A 17,216-nucleotide genomic window follows, 5' to 3' on the forward strand; every position below is an offset into this window, starting at 1 on the left:
TACATTTATAATAAAATGCAAATGCTCCTGTCTGGTTTGTTTCTCCTAGGGCTGTACCATTGAGTAAAGGAGACATAGTTGGTGTCTCTGTAGTACCCATTTAACCTCTCAATGTGTATAATTACACATTTTGGGCATTATTGACCCCACCTCTAGGGCTGGCCCTTAATTGGTCTCAACCAGTCGCTATATATAATCCCAGGGGTGGGCTCATGACCCAGGTTAGACCAACTGGAGTAGAGTTGGAACCCTGTCAATAATGAGCATCTCTTTCCCCCTAACTGGAATAGTGTGGTGTGCAGCCAGTTTGGGGGTAATCCAGTTTTAGGTTTAGTTTAACATGTGTAGGGCAGATCTGAGAACTCTAATGGGAGAACTAATTCATCTGTGGCTAAGTCAAATATGATTCTGGATTCTGGAGTCAGGTGAGCCAACAAATTATTTTTATTGTTGAGGCACCTGTTCGTGTGTTACTCCCAATCAAGGCATCATTGTAGAAATACTGAGACTTCTTAAAATGAGTCTAATAAACATAGGAATGAAAATCTTTCTTCTCCTGGTATTTCTGTTGTTATAAGCATTTTCCATCATCCAAGATGTCTTAATTGATTAGGTCATGAATGTCAAATTAAATGTGGGTTAACTTTATCCAAGTCTTGGAATGAAAACTGCTAGTATGTTTTCATGGTGACTTCAATGATACCTTACTTTCATATCAAAAACCTTAACCATTCTATCATGTCTGTCACCTCAATAAGCTTGTCAGTGTTCCTAACTAAATGACTTAATATGGTGTTGACTCCCTGAAGGCTGTGGCAGTAGATATTGTGGCTGCTTGTTAGGGCCAGTCATGATTTTTTTTTAAAGACCATAGAAATGGAGGTCAGTTTGAGCCAATTGAAGCTGGGGATGCCTGCTTTTATTTAAAGGTATATTAAAAAGAGATCAAAATGCTAATGTATCAACTGTCCAGGAAAACAGTTGGATACTGTTAATTGGCTTCCCCATCTTACCAAAGACTACCTCATTGTTAAATCTAATGGAAACTTTTAAGCTTTGTTTTCCTTGATGTCTTGGCACCATGTGAAGTCACTGGTAAATTACTTCTTAATGTTTGCTTCTCTGCTTCTGGGGTCTCTTCTTCCTCTGCCCATTTTAAAAGTTGACATTTCTATGATTTGTCTTGAGCCCTCTTCTCACTCTTATTTTCTCTAGGTCATCTCAACTGCTCTCTGGCAGCCCTCATCCCAAATCTCTTAACAGAGCGATCTTAGAAACATCAGTCCAGTACATCTATGCCCTTTAAACTCCCCACTGCTGTTAGGATAAAGTCCAAAGGCCCCTGAAGGATCTATCCTCATCTTACCATTAAAGTTATCTCCTGCCATTTTCCATGTCCTACTCAACACTCTCAAGTCTAACTGAATCTCAGTTCTTGAAGGTTCTATTTTAGGTTCTTGCTATCTGCTTCTGACCTTCTACACATTGCTGTACTCTCTGCCTGTAAAAGTAATTGCTTTCCCATTATGTTTTTTATGGCCAGTCCTTCTATCTATCTTTCAAACTGCAACTTTATGTCAGGTCATTTCTTTCAGGAAGCCTACCTGGGTAACTCATTCTGAGAGTTCCCCAGCACACTTTATTTCTCCCTTCATACCTGTACACTTAGGTTTGTGTTAACGTAGCTTTAGCTTCCTTGATAAATTCTGTGAGGACAGTGTCCATTTCTATCTTGTTCAAAATATCTGCAGAGAATAACACTGGGCCTAGTTCAGTGATGACACTTGGTGAATATTTGAATGACTAGATACCCTATGCTAGGCTCTGTCTTAAATAAGTTATTTGGTTTTCAAGAAAATATTTGTAGTGTGACTGGGTTAATGTTTCATATGAACATAAAAACAACATGTTATATTATATTTTTAGTAATAGACTATCAAAAGAAGTTACAAGCAAATTAAACAGTGGCTCTGACAATCTGTATGGCAAGTGAAATGCTGAAATTCTTAGATTAGATAGTCAAGACCCTAAAAAATAGAATGGTTCTAATAAAATATTTCTTTCCCTTGTAAGAAGTATCCTTTAATGACACAAGAACATTAAAAGATACTAAAAAAATAATGTCACCCTTCCCACAAAACAATGAAAGAAAAATTTCATTTGAAGGAGCTTTATTAAAGGATGTTAATATTCAGGACACTTCAGAGCACCTTATACTTCTAATCAGATTTTTGGTACCTGGTTTTCAAAGTTTTACTTGAGTATTTTTCTCATACTGGCTTTCAGTCAGGCAAAAGTACAACTCAGTGATTGTTTAAGAGATGTTAATTTGATTAAACAGTTTATCCTTAATAACCTGAGACATCAATCCATGGATAGCTTCTATGGTAGTTTTACAGCTGAAAAGAAAAAAACACATCACATAATGTGACTAGGACTGAAAACTTTCAAACAAGCAAGTTGCCCTCAGCTCCCATTTCCTTGCATTAATGATGATTTTGAGTTCTATTCATACTCCCCAAACCACGCCAATTTATAGTTTACTCTTCTAATTTTTAGCCTTCTGCATGTCTTTAACCATTTCACTACATACTAGCATCTTCACAAGAGATTAAAATGTAAAATTTGATATAACTCATAATAGTTAATTTTGTTACTTGTTAGCAGCTTTGGGAAATGTTTCAGAAGGTGACTGAAATTATACGTAATTCATAATTATAGACTGACTCCAGTATTACATTAAAATCTATTATTCTTTATTAGTTAGAGTTAAAAAATGATTTTAAAGAATTCTATGCTTTTTTCCTGAAATAATCACATCCTTCTAACAAAAGTCAAAGTTAGATTAGTGGGTAAAGACTTAGATTTTAGAGTTGATAAAAACACATAAACAGTGAAAAACCACAAATATTCAGAAAAGATGCAATTCCTGTAAAGTTACCCCAAAATAAAAATTCTCTACTTTTGTACTACTTTTGTCCTTCCTACTTTTCATCTCATAATTGAAGACATCCCCACGGTGAAATTTTTGCTCTCATTCAGAAGTTGACTTGTAAGTGTAGATAAAATTATAAACAGACATATAAAGACAGATGAGAAAAAATGTACTCAGAGCAAGTACCTCATATGAGACCTAATATCAAAGAAAAATGTAATTTTGATCCAGGCCATTAGCTCTATATCTTCTAAAAACCCATAGAGAAGAAAGGAATGAAATAATTCTAGCCCAAGATGACTTCTGCTCCTAATACACTTTGCCTCCCCTTCTCCCTTCTCTTTCCTACTGACCAATCCAGTTTTTCTTAAAATGGATACCAAGGTATTGATTTATATAGATGTCAACATAGTTTTCCCTTCTTCTCTGCCCTTATCACATTAAAATTCAAATCTCAGTGCAAGTAAATATTATTTAGGTAGTCTTCCTTATCCTGTATGCATTTGAAGAGCCACATAATTATTTCACTAATTATCAGAAAACATAACCCAAGTTTGTTCCTAATAAGTTCTTGTTAATGAAATTTGAAATACTAAATTAATATGTAAATGATAATTTCAGAAGAATAACTTGAGAGATACAGTCATTTCTATGAAATGTAGGGGTTTAAAACTTTAGAATTTGAAACTTGATAAATTTAAGAAATAGTACTTTAATCCCTCAGATGATCGGATTAGAGCATTCTTGTGCAAGTTTTCCCCCCACCCCCCCTCAAAGATCCAGACTGGTTTTGTTACGCTTTCTAACTGAACCTAGAAAAGGTAACTGGGAATTTTTCATAACATCATGTAGACCTTTAAGCCTTTAATGTTCTTACTTAATGTCTCCTAAATTTTCAAAATTAAAATCTGCATTTGACAACTTTTAAAGGTCTCAAGAAGTTAATATTCAGGTAACATTCTAGGTTATAAGTTGAACCATAAGGAATTTGAATCCTACTATTTTTTGCAAATCTAGAAACACAAAGAATTAGGGGAAGGACTATATTTGCTCTTACCTATCTCTAGTGGCTTTGGCAAGTTTGTCTTCTGACTTTCGATCATGTGCTTCTAAACCCAACATGAAACTCCCTCGTCCCAGCTGGGCTTCTGATTGTTCTAATTTTTCAGACAAATCAAAGACCTGACCAGTGGTATAGTCTGCATTCTGTGGGGAAAATGGTGTTATGTCAGTACATAAGGTCTAACAATATATATTTATTTTATTTACATTTAAATATATATTTAAATGTAAATTAATTTTCCTCCATATAGAACATTTCATTTACAAAGAATTCCTCAAAGAAATCTCAGTGAAGAAGTCAATTTATACTTGTAAAGTGGATCCCAAAGTTCAAGCAGTTCAAGTGTAGCATTTTCTCCCTTTTGTAATTTCAAGATTAAATTTGGAGTTTTTCTTTTTGACTGCTTAAATCTAGTATTTGATATTATGAGAGGCTTTCAAGTACACAGCAGTGAGTCTAGATTCTGGCCCTGCTGTAGAGTAGCTGGGAGGTCTTGGAAAGCACTTTTACTGTGCCTTCGAGTCATCTTCTGAAAATGTAAGAGGAAAGCAGTAATTTCTACCTGAAGACTATTGTGAAGATTAAATTAAGTAATGTATACAAAGCTGTTAGGACTGTCCATGGTACCTGCTAAAGGCTTGATAATTGTTGACTAATTTTGTTACTTGTTCTTGTTGAACTTCCAGGGTTAATATGTATGGTGGTATTTTAAAATTAACATTTGTTTTAGCTTCTCTGATTATAAAATTAAGTTATTGCAGAAAACTTGGAAAATGTAGAGCAATATAAAGAAAAAAGTAAATACCTATAATACCTCCACTTACCTATTATCACAGTTACATTTTAGTGAATGTTTCATGTTCACATGCACACCTACATTTGGTAAGCTGGGTTATTGTATCTATCATTTTGTCCTTTAATATTTCACATTTTTTAAAAAGAAAAACTTGAGTAGTTATACATGCACACTTAAATATAATTTTAAAAAAATATTTTTATGGTGTATCTTTTGAAAAATGTTGTAGTCTAAACAAATTTTCACAACGATGAGTTGTGAGGTATATTGCATCTCCTTCCTATATCCTCAATAGAAGAGAATGAAAATTAAACAATTTGGCAACAATTAATGTGTTATTCTCAATTTGTTAGACTGTGTACAGGAAACACAGTTCAACTACCAAACATGAAAAATTATTTGCTGTCATCATAGTTATCACAGAGGGCACATTAAAATGTTACCAGCTCTTCCAATGATTTTACAAACTTATGCTATTTTAAAAAGATGCAGTTATATTCACTTTGTTTGGATGTAAATGGTTTAGTGCACCAATACATTCCCCACCCCCCTATAATCTGGAGAAAGATTTGAAGGCTACCTCACATTTGGAAAATTTAGCTCAAGCCATACAAATGTAGGATGGCAGGAACAATTACACTATTAAAAATAAGATAAAATGACATCAGTTATATTTCAAACACTCAGAGAATGAATAAAGGGAACTAATTTCTTAAATCAGAAAATAACTTTTCTGATAGTTTTTAGGTTACATGCTTTAGCTGGGGAAAGATGAACATTTATATATTTTCTTAAAATGCTGTAAGGTACTATATATAAAACCATAAAAAAGGAGGAAATATAATTTAACCTTATTTTGATTATTAATGTCCTCAATATATGCAGTGCCGGAATACAGGGACAGCCATAGGCTTAGCAGTAGAGCTGATTGCCTTACACAAAGGTTCAGACTGCTCTGGTATTAGTGTTTCCTTCCCTTGCCATCATGTGTTACTTCTGGCTGCTATTAGTATACTTGCCTCTAAGGAAACAGCACATATAAAGCATTTAGCAGTGACTGGCACGAAAGAAGCACTTGATAAATGTTTGCTATTGTGATCACTCTCCTTCCCTCTAATCTGCTACTTTTGACTGTTGAGGACAATAAATAAGAACAAAAAGCTTGTCAGAACTGTGTTTAAAATCGTACCAAGTATGTTCAAGTGAGGTCTATTCCCCATGAATGCAATAACCAAACAGCAAAATAATTTATTGAGGTTTTATTTATGCCAGGCACTTTGCTAATGGCTTTACATAAAGCATTTCATTTAATTTTCAGTGTACTTGATGATGTAGATACCATTCTACTATTGAGCCCAAGAAAGGCTCAGTCAGATTAAATAACTTTCTGAAGGTCACACACAGCTAGTAGAGTGGCAGAGTTGTTTCTGAACTGAGTTTATTTTATTCCAAATTTTGTGGTTCTAATTATGCTATAATGTGCTATAGGAAGTGGCTTATTTTAAAATAAAAGAGTAAAAAAACCACAAGTGTTCTCAACTAAGTTCTAGATAGAAGCTTGTTGAATAAATATTCTTCTAAATATGTCAGGTTTTAATGAAACACTGGAAAAATTTTTTTTTTTCTGTCCAGCATCTTCTACTTTAAGGTAATGATATTTTGATTTCCTTCTGGGGACAACTCCTTCCCCATTCTTACTCCATGTGCTCCTGAGTTTCTTTTATTCCAGTCCAAAAGTGAAGCATTTGCCCTGGCCCAGATAGTGATTGTGTTCTTTCCTTGCCCCAGGGCACTTTTAAGTGGGCATGTGAGCTACACAAAACTCAAACACAATGAGGCTTTGCCTGGGTATATGTATGCATGTGTATGTGTATATGTACGTGCATGTGTGTGTGTGTGTGTGTGTGTGTGTGTGTGTGTTATCTTGATATTCTCTTTTGAATGTGAAACTGAGAGGCTGGGAGGTCTGAAGCTAATGCTGCCATCTTGCTTTCACATGAAGCCTGAAACTGAAGTAAACTGAGAGGAAATCAAAGCTGAGAAAGACCAAGACCTTTTATGTGCCTGAAGAAAGTCCTAGTCTTGGACTATGTTTTGTTTAGGCCAGTTCGGTTGGGTCTCCTGTCACTTGTAACCAGAGTCCTACTTGAGACATCTGACACAATAGAAACCAGTATTTGTATTTTTCTCTCTATAAGTCTCCTGAAGGCTGGAGCAGATTTCACCCTCCTCTGGCCACTATATTTGCCATTTAGACTTGGTTGCAAAGGTACTTGACACAGAGGTTGGCTTGGCTTAGTATTCCAACCCAGTTCTGGTTGTAGAGAATCTGACCCCAGTCCTGCCATCTTGTCCAAGTCAGGTATAGCCTCTCCATAAAAAGAGCATCAGGTATTAAACAACTTAAGTGGCTTATGAAGGTAAAAATCAAACATATCCCTTACAAGTATAGTACTTACAGTAAGCAAGCTAGAGGAACTCAGTGTATTCACCCAGTATTTATTCCACAAAAGCTCAAGCAATTTGCGATCCAAAGAGGATTTGAAATATGAGACTTCTAAGGCATAATATCTATGAAACAAAAGCACAAATTTAGTAAGAAAAAATATTCAATGATATCATGTAAGTTTTGGTCAAATTTAAATTAATTATATTTTATATCCATATAGTCATGTTTTAGTTTTTAATACAACACAATGATAGGTAACCATGATTTCCTTACTTTTCAGGGGTGTGGTTCAATTAATCTCCGGTTAACTGAACTTTCTTGTGTTTTATGTCTTCCTTTTGTAGAGTTCAGAAATTCCCAAGAAGTTACCAGCAACCAATCACAACTTTTGAATAACCTATGTTTTCCATCTTATGAGTTCATAAATTCCAGCTAATAGCACATAAACTTAATGAATTACCTCTCTAGGACTAACTATAATTTTTGTTAGGTCTTTAAAAATACTGAAAATAACATGTAGATTCCCTGTTCTTCCCTTTCTGATCCTCTAATTGGGACCTACGGCTTTTCAGAAAAGGAAACTTTAAAGTAGGTCCTTAAAGTGCCTGAAAGAATTATTACTGCTTCCAAAGGTGCCTAATTTATAATCAGGAATAGCAAGGGAAATTCAGATAAATGTCTGCAAAATGTTTTTTTTTAAAGTAATAAATATTTAATATCGCATTGGGTTCTGTACATGAACAGATACAAAGAAATACAAGGGACTTCTTTACCTTAAGGAGCTTACCATTCATCAGAGATGTGATATGAATCCACAAAAAGTTAAATACAATGATATATGTTGAATAACAATAAGTGATTCTACAGTGCATATATACAACAAATCAGCTACCAATTAAATGTTAAGAGATAATGAGTACTCTGAGTGTAGAGAGAAGGCAGGATTTAGAGTAATTCTTAAATGAGTCTATGGTGTGGACGTGCTGGGAACAAGGAGGGCATTAGACAGAGAGCATCAACTCACAAAAAGGAAAGCCATGAAAAGAACAATAAATGAATCAGTTTGCCTGGACAATTTAGCAAGAGCAGAATTATGTGAGGGAAACCTAGGAAGCTATGTTAGGGTCTACTGAGTGGAGAATATTACATAAAAGGATAAGAAATTTAACCTCTATCCCCTAGGTACTTGGGTGTGATGCAAGGTGTTTGACCAGCACAATCATGTGGCCAGAGAGGTGTTTTAGGAAGTTGGCTAAGGTAGGATGTGTTAAGAGGAGAGAAACCGTAGGCAGGAATACCACAAAGGATGCCTCTGCAGTGGGACAGATGTGAAGAGATAAAGACTCAGACTCAGGTTAGCGGTACAAAAGATAAAGACACATGGATGCAACAAAAAAATGCTTATTGATTAAATTCAGAGTGAAGAAATTAAAAAGTAAGAAATTAAAGACTTCAGAATTAAGTGAAGGAGGTTTCAAGATTAAGATATTTGGGCATATCTGAAGATGGAAAGAACACAGCTAGTGAAATGTGGAAGTGGAACATTGTATATCTTGAGCATCTATAATGTCCTGCATGCTTTACATACATTCACATTTAATTTTCCCTACAACCACACAAGGAAGGATTTTTTATTTCCATTTACAGACAAAGACACAGAGTTAGAAAGTGAAGACCTTGCTCAAAGCTACAGAGCTAGTAAGTGGCAAAGAAAGGAAATGAAAAGTTGTGTCTTACAAAAAAATCTCACAGCCTTTATTTTTACATCCAGAGCATAGACATTTAATAGAGTACTTAAGAGGTGAGGGGGTTATGTATGGGGAGGGGAGGCAGAGGCTCAGGTGGAAAGGTGAGCTTTGGAAAGGAGGAGGGGTACTTGTTATAAATATTTGAGGAAAGAAGAGATAAGAGGATGAGCTTAGAAACAGATACGTAGATTTAAAAGGATAGAAAATAAGGGAATACCAACTTGAGGGTCTAGAATAGACTTTTATGTTTTAACATTTATGGATCACCTTAATGTAATTACTGTTTTAATTCCATAGCTTGGCGTGATGAAATTTTTTTGTCTAATATGTAGTGAGTAGCTGCAAATCACTAGCAGGGTTGAAAACAAGAATAATATTCAAAATTACTCATGGAGCTAAATCCTCATCCTCTGTACAGAAATTCAATAATAGATACTGCCTAGAGCTAAAATCAAGAAGTAGCACTATCGGCATGTTGCTTGAGGATATGGGGGTAAATACCTAAAGGAATGGCTCTGATAGTTTAGTCACTGCCTCTGGGGGACAGGAAAGTGGTACAAGATTATTGTCTTTCATAGTGAGTTTAACAGAACCATTTGGCTCCTTACTTAAACTACGTGCTTGTATAACACTGATAACATACAAGCTAATTTAAAAACTCTTTGTATCCTATTTTTACTAAGTTTCTTCAAAGTTAAAAATATTTAATATGTACATTAGATTCTACATTTAAAATAGACTCTCGGTGTACATTATGATCTAGGATTTAAGGTAGAAAAGAACAAAGGTCAGTACAAACTGCAAATAATAGCTTATTATCAAATAATTTAGGAAATAGATCTAACCAGTCTGCACACAACCTATGTTCTTTCAACTTGGCACTATGATTCACTAAAGATTTGAAATAAAAAATAAACTGAGCCACTAACTTGCCCTATGAAAAACTTTATCCTTTCTTATTTAGAAATTGATCCTAAGTAAGAAAACACCTTTGAATACCCTTGCAATTCCAGCTTCAAAATTCGAGACTCTATCAAGGTAGGTAGCTAGAAAGGGGCTACTTCTCTCTGACAGGCTATTTCAGAAAATCAGGAAATAAAGGTTTGTTTGGATACAGAAAGCATAGACTGCCTCACTCTTTTTTGTTTTGGTGGTGAGAAAAGTAGAGCAGGTATTACAGGTATAAGCTCTTGATACCACAATATAAATGAGAAACAGACTGTTACTCTGAAAATGAAAACATCACAGCAAAGGTGCTTCTATGCTTAGAACAATTCTCTCAAACTGAAATGGTTTAAACTCTTTTCAGGACAAATTTAAGTGACTTAATCCCAGACCTGTAACTGAAAAATAAAATAGCATCTTTTCTTTTCAGAAGTATGTTAGGGATGACTGAAAACCAGATATATTTAAAAATTTAATTTTAGAAATTATGTAATTTTCTATGAATCTCTAAGTAGAAAAATAAGAGCATAAGGGTAGTCAAGGTATTCCTTAAAGTTGAGACAGGAAGAATGGAGAAAAGGGGATACCACATAATCACTTAAGCACCCTTCTGTGTATCACACCTTGTTTTAAATATTAGATACAGCAGTAAATTAATTCTACTCTCATAAAGTTCACACTCTAACAGGGTCAATAACAAGGAAGCAAAAATGTACGAGATAAGAAAACTAAACCAGGGAAAGGAACAGAGTGACTGGAAGATGCTATTTTCGATAGGGTGACCAATGAACATTTTCTGTTAAGGTGACTCTTAACCACACAGTGATTGAAGTAGTGAGCCACATAAAATGAGGAAGAATGTTCTAGGCAGAAGGCAGTAAAGGCAAAGGCCCTGAGGCAGAAGCCTGCCTGGCACATCTGAAAAGCCAAAATAAGGTCACTATGAACTAGACTGGAGAGAGCAAAGGTTCAGTGATAGAAGATGAACTCACAGAAATTAAAAGGGCCAGACCACATAGGATTGTATAATTCATGGTAAGGACTATGGATCTTGTTCTTAGTGAGACTGGAAGTCGTTTTGAGAAGGAAGAACATGATCTGACTTACATTTTAATAAATTAAATTAGTTTGGCTGACAAAAGACCTTTAAGGGGTGAAGGGTAGAAGGAGGAAGACAGTTGGAAGGGTAGTGCTTTGGTTCAGGCTCCAGGTGGTGGTAGGTTAGGTCAAGATAATAATAAGAGAGGTGGAAGATGTACTTAGAAGGTGGAGAAAACTGTCCTTATTGGTTTCTTTAACACTCTTAAAAACTGAGACATAATTCACACATGATAATATTCACTAATTTAAAGAAGTATATTTAATTCTATGGCTTTTAGTATGGCTTCTTTAACTTTTGGTGTGGCATTATTTAGGAGGAACTTTTGCTAAATAGAACTTGGATACTCTAGGGGCAGCATATGTGTTAATGTCAGGCAGGCCCTGAATACAACTTCCCTCAATTGTTAATTTCACTAATAGGCAAAGTATCTTGTATTTTGATAGTGTTTATAGATGTGTGAAAGGCAATATGTTAGGTTACAACAATAAAAAATTCAAACATTATCCTAAATTTGCATATTCCAAGTATTATTTTAAAAGGTAGTATGAAATGTATTTCACCTGAACCTTTTTTCTCATCTTTAAATTAGGGGCTTAGACTGGATAAACTCTAAGATTTCCTATGATGATTTTCTCATCAAATACATCTTAAAATTACTTACTGTTTGCAGTGTACACCAAAGTCTTCTATTTTATTAAGTGGGATAGTCTGGTACTCAGAAGGGCCTTCATCAGGGGGTTTGTAGCCCTAAACAAAAGTGAAGAAAACAGAAGAGTAAAACAAAACAGGAAAAACATGTTTCCTACGTAGCTTTTAATTTATAGAAATGTTACTTTTGGGAAATCACATATTGAACATAAGCATTCTAATAAAAAAGCTTATTGCTGATACCCAACCTCAACCCCATTTGATGGCTGAAGGCTGGATTTGCTATACAGATTGATTTTTCTTGACCTTAGGTGATATGCACTTATGCTAATATTTGTTTCAGATTGCAGACATATGTGTTTAGCTTGTTTCTCTAGTACTGTCAGAATGCCATGGGCATACAGACACTAAATAACAAATGTACAATTGCTATTAATTAATTGTAAAATTAATAATATATAAGACAAATGCATTGCCTTTTGCTAAGGGCAAAAGTAGTTTGCTTTTATAAATGTTATTAAATTGTTGCAGGATAAAATGAGACCATAGCATGTTTAAAAATAAATATTTAGAATTTAAAAAATTATACTTATCATTTTTAAAATTACCTTTGGGTATGTCCTAAAGGCTCCAAGATTCACTTTCCCTGCAGATATTGTTCTTGTTGGGTCAATCTACAAGAAAGATATATCTATATATCTGCTGATTATGAAAAAAGTATACATTTCTGTTTAAACATTATAAACCTAGAAATACATATGGACATATAACACTATGCACACACACACACAATAATTATGGTAACCAAATAATAGGAAAAAAAACAACTAAACTAAAAAACCATGAAAGTTTAACAAAGTGGGCAAGAAATCTTATAGTTAATTTAGAGATTAGGTCAAATTAATATACTATTTAAGAATATTATTTGAAGATTTGCTCACCTCTTTTCAAAGGTTTACTTATTTTCATTTTGGATGAACAACTTCTACCTTCTTCATAGTAACTTGGATTGCATTTAAAACACTCTGAGCATATCAATAGCTCCTCTAGCAATTCCTGACTTACTCAATTCAGTGCAGGGAACTGAGACATAGGTGCTATGATCACCCTTATCTCACAGAGGTGGGGGGCAAGAGATGAAGAGGTTAAGTAACTTGTTCAAAGTCCAAGCTTCAATTCAGACTCAAACTGAGGCAAACTGATACCAGAGCCTTGCTCTTGACGACACTTTTTGTTTCTCAGAATACTTGCTTTAGTAAATTTTCACAAATAACTTAATTAAAACTGGTTGTAAAAATACTTACTACTACTGCTACAAATGGTTCCTGGAACTGCTGATTGAGCATTTGAGTACTAACGTCAATCCCAGAAAGCCAACAGCCATAACCAGGGTGGCTATGATACCAGCCAATTGCATTTTCAAGGCGGCCAACCTAACAAATGAAGAGGGCAAAGGAGCTTAAGGTTTCTGTTTAATCTTAGAGACACTTGTCATTTGCCTGTGTACACAGCACTATGGTAAAATAGCAGTATGCAGAATCGTTCATGGCATATGCTGCTTTCAGGTTAAAAGAATGATATTTTGAATAGATAATACATGTCCAATGCACAAATTAGCAATATAGAAGTGCAATAAAGTTATACAAGACTGAAAGGTTTTAAGTCTCCTTCCTACCTTTTTCCTAAAGTTCAGCTACCCAGTTTCTTAGCCCAGAGGTTACCACTACAGCCAGCTGCTTACATACCTGTCTTCCAGAGATATTCTTTGCATACAGAATATATATTCTTTGCATATATGTAGATAAAAACATACACAAAGGTGTACCACATATTGTGTTCTACACTTTGCCTTTTCATGCAACAGAATAGTCTGGGACTTGTTCCATGTAATATATAGATAACTACTTGTTAATTTTTTAAGGTTGGCTGGCAGTTTATTGTATGGATATACCATATTACATTTAATCAGTTTTATACTCAGGAACATTTAGATTGTTTCCAAATTTTTGGTCTTAAACACACATCTGATGATGAGTGTGAGAATTAAAAAAATTCTTAATTGAGATATAACTGACATATAACATTAGTTCAGATGTAGAACACAATGATTCCATATATGTATATATTATGAAATGATCACAAGAAGTGTAGTTAACATCCATCACCACACAGTTACAAATTTTTTTCTTGTGATAAGAACTTTAAAGATCTACTCTCTTGACTGTGAGAATTTATTTAAAAAAAAACATTGATTTCATATATGCTATATAGAAATCATTGAGAATAACTTAAAAAAATATAAACTTTAATATAAAGATAGTTTCATGTTTAGAAACTCAAAGTCATTATGACACTCTTTAACTTGCAGTTACTAAACTTTAAGGAACATCATTTTTACCTGTTTGGCGTTTTCTATATATGCGGCCATATACTCATATGCGGCAGCCTGAGCATTTACTCGGGTTTCAGTGCCCTCTACAGGCAAAGCAAAACTGTCCATAATAATCATGGTTTCACCATCCACCTTTCCCAGCATCAAGCCCATCACTTCCAAGTTGCCTCCGGACCTGGCATGCATCACCATTTTCAGTAGAGCCAATGCTGAGATTTTGCAGTACTTAAAGTAATGGTGACTACAAAAAAAAAGCGTGGTGTAATTAACTTTCTTATATGAAGTACAATTTCAAAACACAGTTTTTGTGAAGATAATAAATATTGAAAAATTTATAGGGGTAGAAGGGTGAGAAAGTGTGCCATGTGGGAAAAAAGGATGTAGAAAAGGACAGTTAATGCAGGGAGATGGAAGTGATACACATGTCACAGTCCCTGCAAAGCATTTTCCCTTAGGGGAAGGGAAAAGTATGAAATAGTCTTCTAATATGCTATTCATGTAAAGGATAGTTTCATGTATAGAAACTCAAATTCAACATGAGACTCTCTTAACTTGCATTAACTAAACTTTAAGGAACATTTTTACTTGTTTGTGGTGTTTTCTATATATGCAGCCATGTACTCATATGCAACAGCCCTGAGCTGCTGAGGAGGCAATTACATAATCAGTTCAATAAACTTTTTCTCTATTGATTTTGAATCATCAAATCTCTGATTCTGACTGATTAAATGGTAGTGCTTAACTATTCCGTCTGCCTAGGTTTGAATCCTTGCACTGACATGTCCTAGCTGTGGCCATAAGACAACCACTTAATGTCTGTGCCTCAGTTTCCTCCTCTGTAAACAGGAGGTGTTTCATAGAGATGTTAGGAGGAAGTTAGTGAATAATGTATATGAAGTGTTTAGCTTAGTGCTTGACACATACTAAAACTTTAAAAATACTGTTATTAGTATTATTAACCTATCTTTCACAGTACTCTCAAAGAACAGTGTGTTTAAGGGTGTATCTTCTCTCTGTGATATTAGTCTCAAAATGGAAATGTGGCCCTAATATCTCTAGTTCTACTATGATCACTCTTTCAAAGTTTGTCTGTGGATGTGACCAAACTGTTCTTGAAAAAATTAACATATTCTGCCTCACTGATGCAGCTCAAGACAGCTAGGATGAATATGATTACAGCGTTAATCAGACAGTGGAGCAAGCTGATAGTTTCCAAATATTAAATAGGCTACATCCACTTAAAGTGCATAGACTGCTACTATACAAGCAGACAACAAGGCAAAGTAATCAGTCTTTATACAGTGGTCAATGTCTCTGAGAAGCCTTTTTAAGATGTCTGCCAACAGATTTCAGTCACAATTGGAAAATATGGAGACCTGGTCTTGGGAGTCAAGACATGAATTAAAATCTTGGTTATTGTGCTGCTATTACATATATTCTGGACCCTTTTTAAAAAAGATAGATTATCTCATCTAATCTTTATGACATTACCAATAGGTAGGTCTTATTTCAATTTTATAGATACAAATATGAAGATGAGTAAATTTTCTAGGATTATTGAACTACTTAGTGGCAGTTGTGAGATTTGATCTTAGGTTTTGACAATTGCTTACTTATGAGTTCACTGTCTCAGTATGATGTTGAAATAAATTACTGTATTTGTTTTCTTATTTGCAAAAAGGAATGAAAATACAGTACTGGGTTGTCATGAAGATTAAATGACACATGGAAATTCCTAGCTCAGTGCTCAGCCATATTAAGTATTCAATAAGCATTGCTGAATCGGAATACTGACAGTTAAAAGCTTGCCTTATAAAAGACTGACAGATGAGGCATGGTTTTAGTTGACCTTTGCTATCCTATCTTTCCATTAAAGATATTGTACTCTTTTTACCCACCCCCTAACAAAATCTGTGCTTAGTAAAGGATAAATGCTATAGGTAAAAAATACTCAACTTGTCACCACTCCAAGGGACACAGGGATTTTGCTAAGGGGCAGAGAGCCTTATGGTCTATTGATGTAATTTCTGGCTTATGTGAACTGGTAGAATAACCTTTTGGGACCCTGGGGAGAGCCTCCTTATGCTTCTGAAATAATTACTAGCAATCAGAAAACGATTATAGATCTCTAAAGGCTGGGTCATAGTTATTTTAGAGACTCTTGGGCTGATTCAGTTTCTGACAGCTGCAGTCTCCAGGTTAGGATCAGCTGAAGATCCCAACAAGGTACACAGGGTTCGAGGTAGATTGTGTGGCATATATGACAATACAGATGTTGAGGAGTGACAACTCAAATCCCGCTTGTCGTTTTCCTCTTCCATCTTCCGAAGGCAAACAGGTTAGAGACAGAAAGAGGAGTCGAAGCAAACCCCAGTGGAAGGCTTAAGCTCTATTTGCGAGGATAAAAGACAACAATCTCTCAGGCGCATATTCTTTCTCTGCCTTCCCATGAAAACACCAGCTCTCCACCCTCTGACAAACTCTCCACCGTCTTCAACTCCCACGCCCCCAGGGTCTCTTAAACTCCCGCCAACCCTTCCCTCCCCTCTTCTCGCCAGGGACCTCCTCACTCCTTAGTCCAGGGCTTCGCCGCCAGGATTTCTTGTTGCTGTTTCTTGTCGTATTTGTAGATTTCATCGATACTCTGGGCTTCCTGCATGTTGTTGGCCAATTCCCACGTTTTCTGGGCCATACCATTCCCAGATGCCGCCATCGCCGAGGAATCGGAGAAACTGTCGTCTCGCCAACCAAGACGCAACCTTATTTCGCTAGGTTTCCGGGTATGGGGTTCCGACTCGTATGGGGTGCAAACTCGTACTAGACTCTCGAGGCAGCCATGACACCTAGAACCGGAGGTGAATTTGGTACAGACCATTCGGGGATGGCGGGAGCCCGTCGGGGAAGCGGCGATATAAACAGCCGTTACATAATAGTTAGAGACAGAGGGATCTTCTTGTAGCTGAAATGAGAACATATTATCTTGGGTAATTATATGTGTGAATTAGGACAAACACAATTGGTGGGTATGGGAATGGTATAGCCTTCTACACCGGAAGAAGGGCATGTTAACGTTATGCCAGAAACTTGAATGGGCCGTCTTTGTTCTTACTGCGCAGACTCGGCTCCCGCCATGTTAAA

At 35.5% G+C, this 17,216-nt stretch overlaps 1 protein-coding gene across 3 annotated transcripts; it reads right to left on the reverse strand.

Annotated features, from left to right (window-relative positions):
- Positions 1-2,154: 2,154 nt before the first annotated feature.
- Positions 2,155-16,894, reverse strand: COPS5 (COP9 signalosome subunit 5). 3 transcript variants are annotated; one of them, XM_017664292.3, is made up of 8 exons: positions 16,649-16,894; positions 14,085-14,319; positions 12,991-13,119; positions 12,295-12,360; positions 11,700-11,785; positions 7,254-7,365; positions 3,993-4,141; positions 2,155-2,399 (listed from the first exon to the last, which is right to left on the reverse strand). In XM_017664292.3, exons 1-8 carry the CDS (start codon positions 16,789-16,791, stop codon positions 2,315-2,317), a joined length of 1,005 nt encoding a protein of 334 aa, XP_017519781.2. In that variant the 5' UTR covers positions 16,792-16,894; the 3' UTR covers positions 2,155-2,314. The 3 variants fall into 3 exon arrangements, with proteins under 3 accessions (XP_017519781.2, XP_036854160.1, XP_017519782.1); XM_036998265.2 differs by having other exon boundaries at positions 16,773-16,890; XM_017664293.3 differs by having other exon boundaries at positions 16,641-16,810.
- Between the last annotated feature and the right edge of the window lie 322 nt (positions 16,895-17,216).

This window comes from Manis javanica, chromosome 2, assembly GCF_040802235.1.
Source record: "Manis javanica isolate MJ-LG chromosome 2, MJ_LKY, whole genome shotgun sequence".
NCBI lineage: Eukaryota > Metazoa > Chordata > Mammalia > Pholidota > Manidae > Manis > Manis javanica.

What these genes read in the sequence shown, in the direction of transcription:
- COPS5 (XM_017664292.3), bottom strand. Translation starts at nt 16,791, where the DNA reads ATGGCGGCATCTGGGAATGGTATGGCCCAGAAAACGTGGGAATTGGCC. An exon ending in GTTCCTCTAGCTTGCTTACT is followed by an intron (nt 4,142 to 7,253) that starts GTAAGTACTATA and finishes TTTTCCCCACAG; the next exon opens with AATGCAGACTATACCACTGG. An exon ending in GCCAAAGCCACTAGAGATAG is followed by an intron (nt 2,400 to 3,992) that starts GTAAGAGCAAAT and finishes TTTTCTTTTCAG; the next exon opens with CTGTAAAACTACCATAGAAG.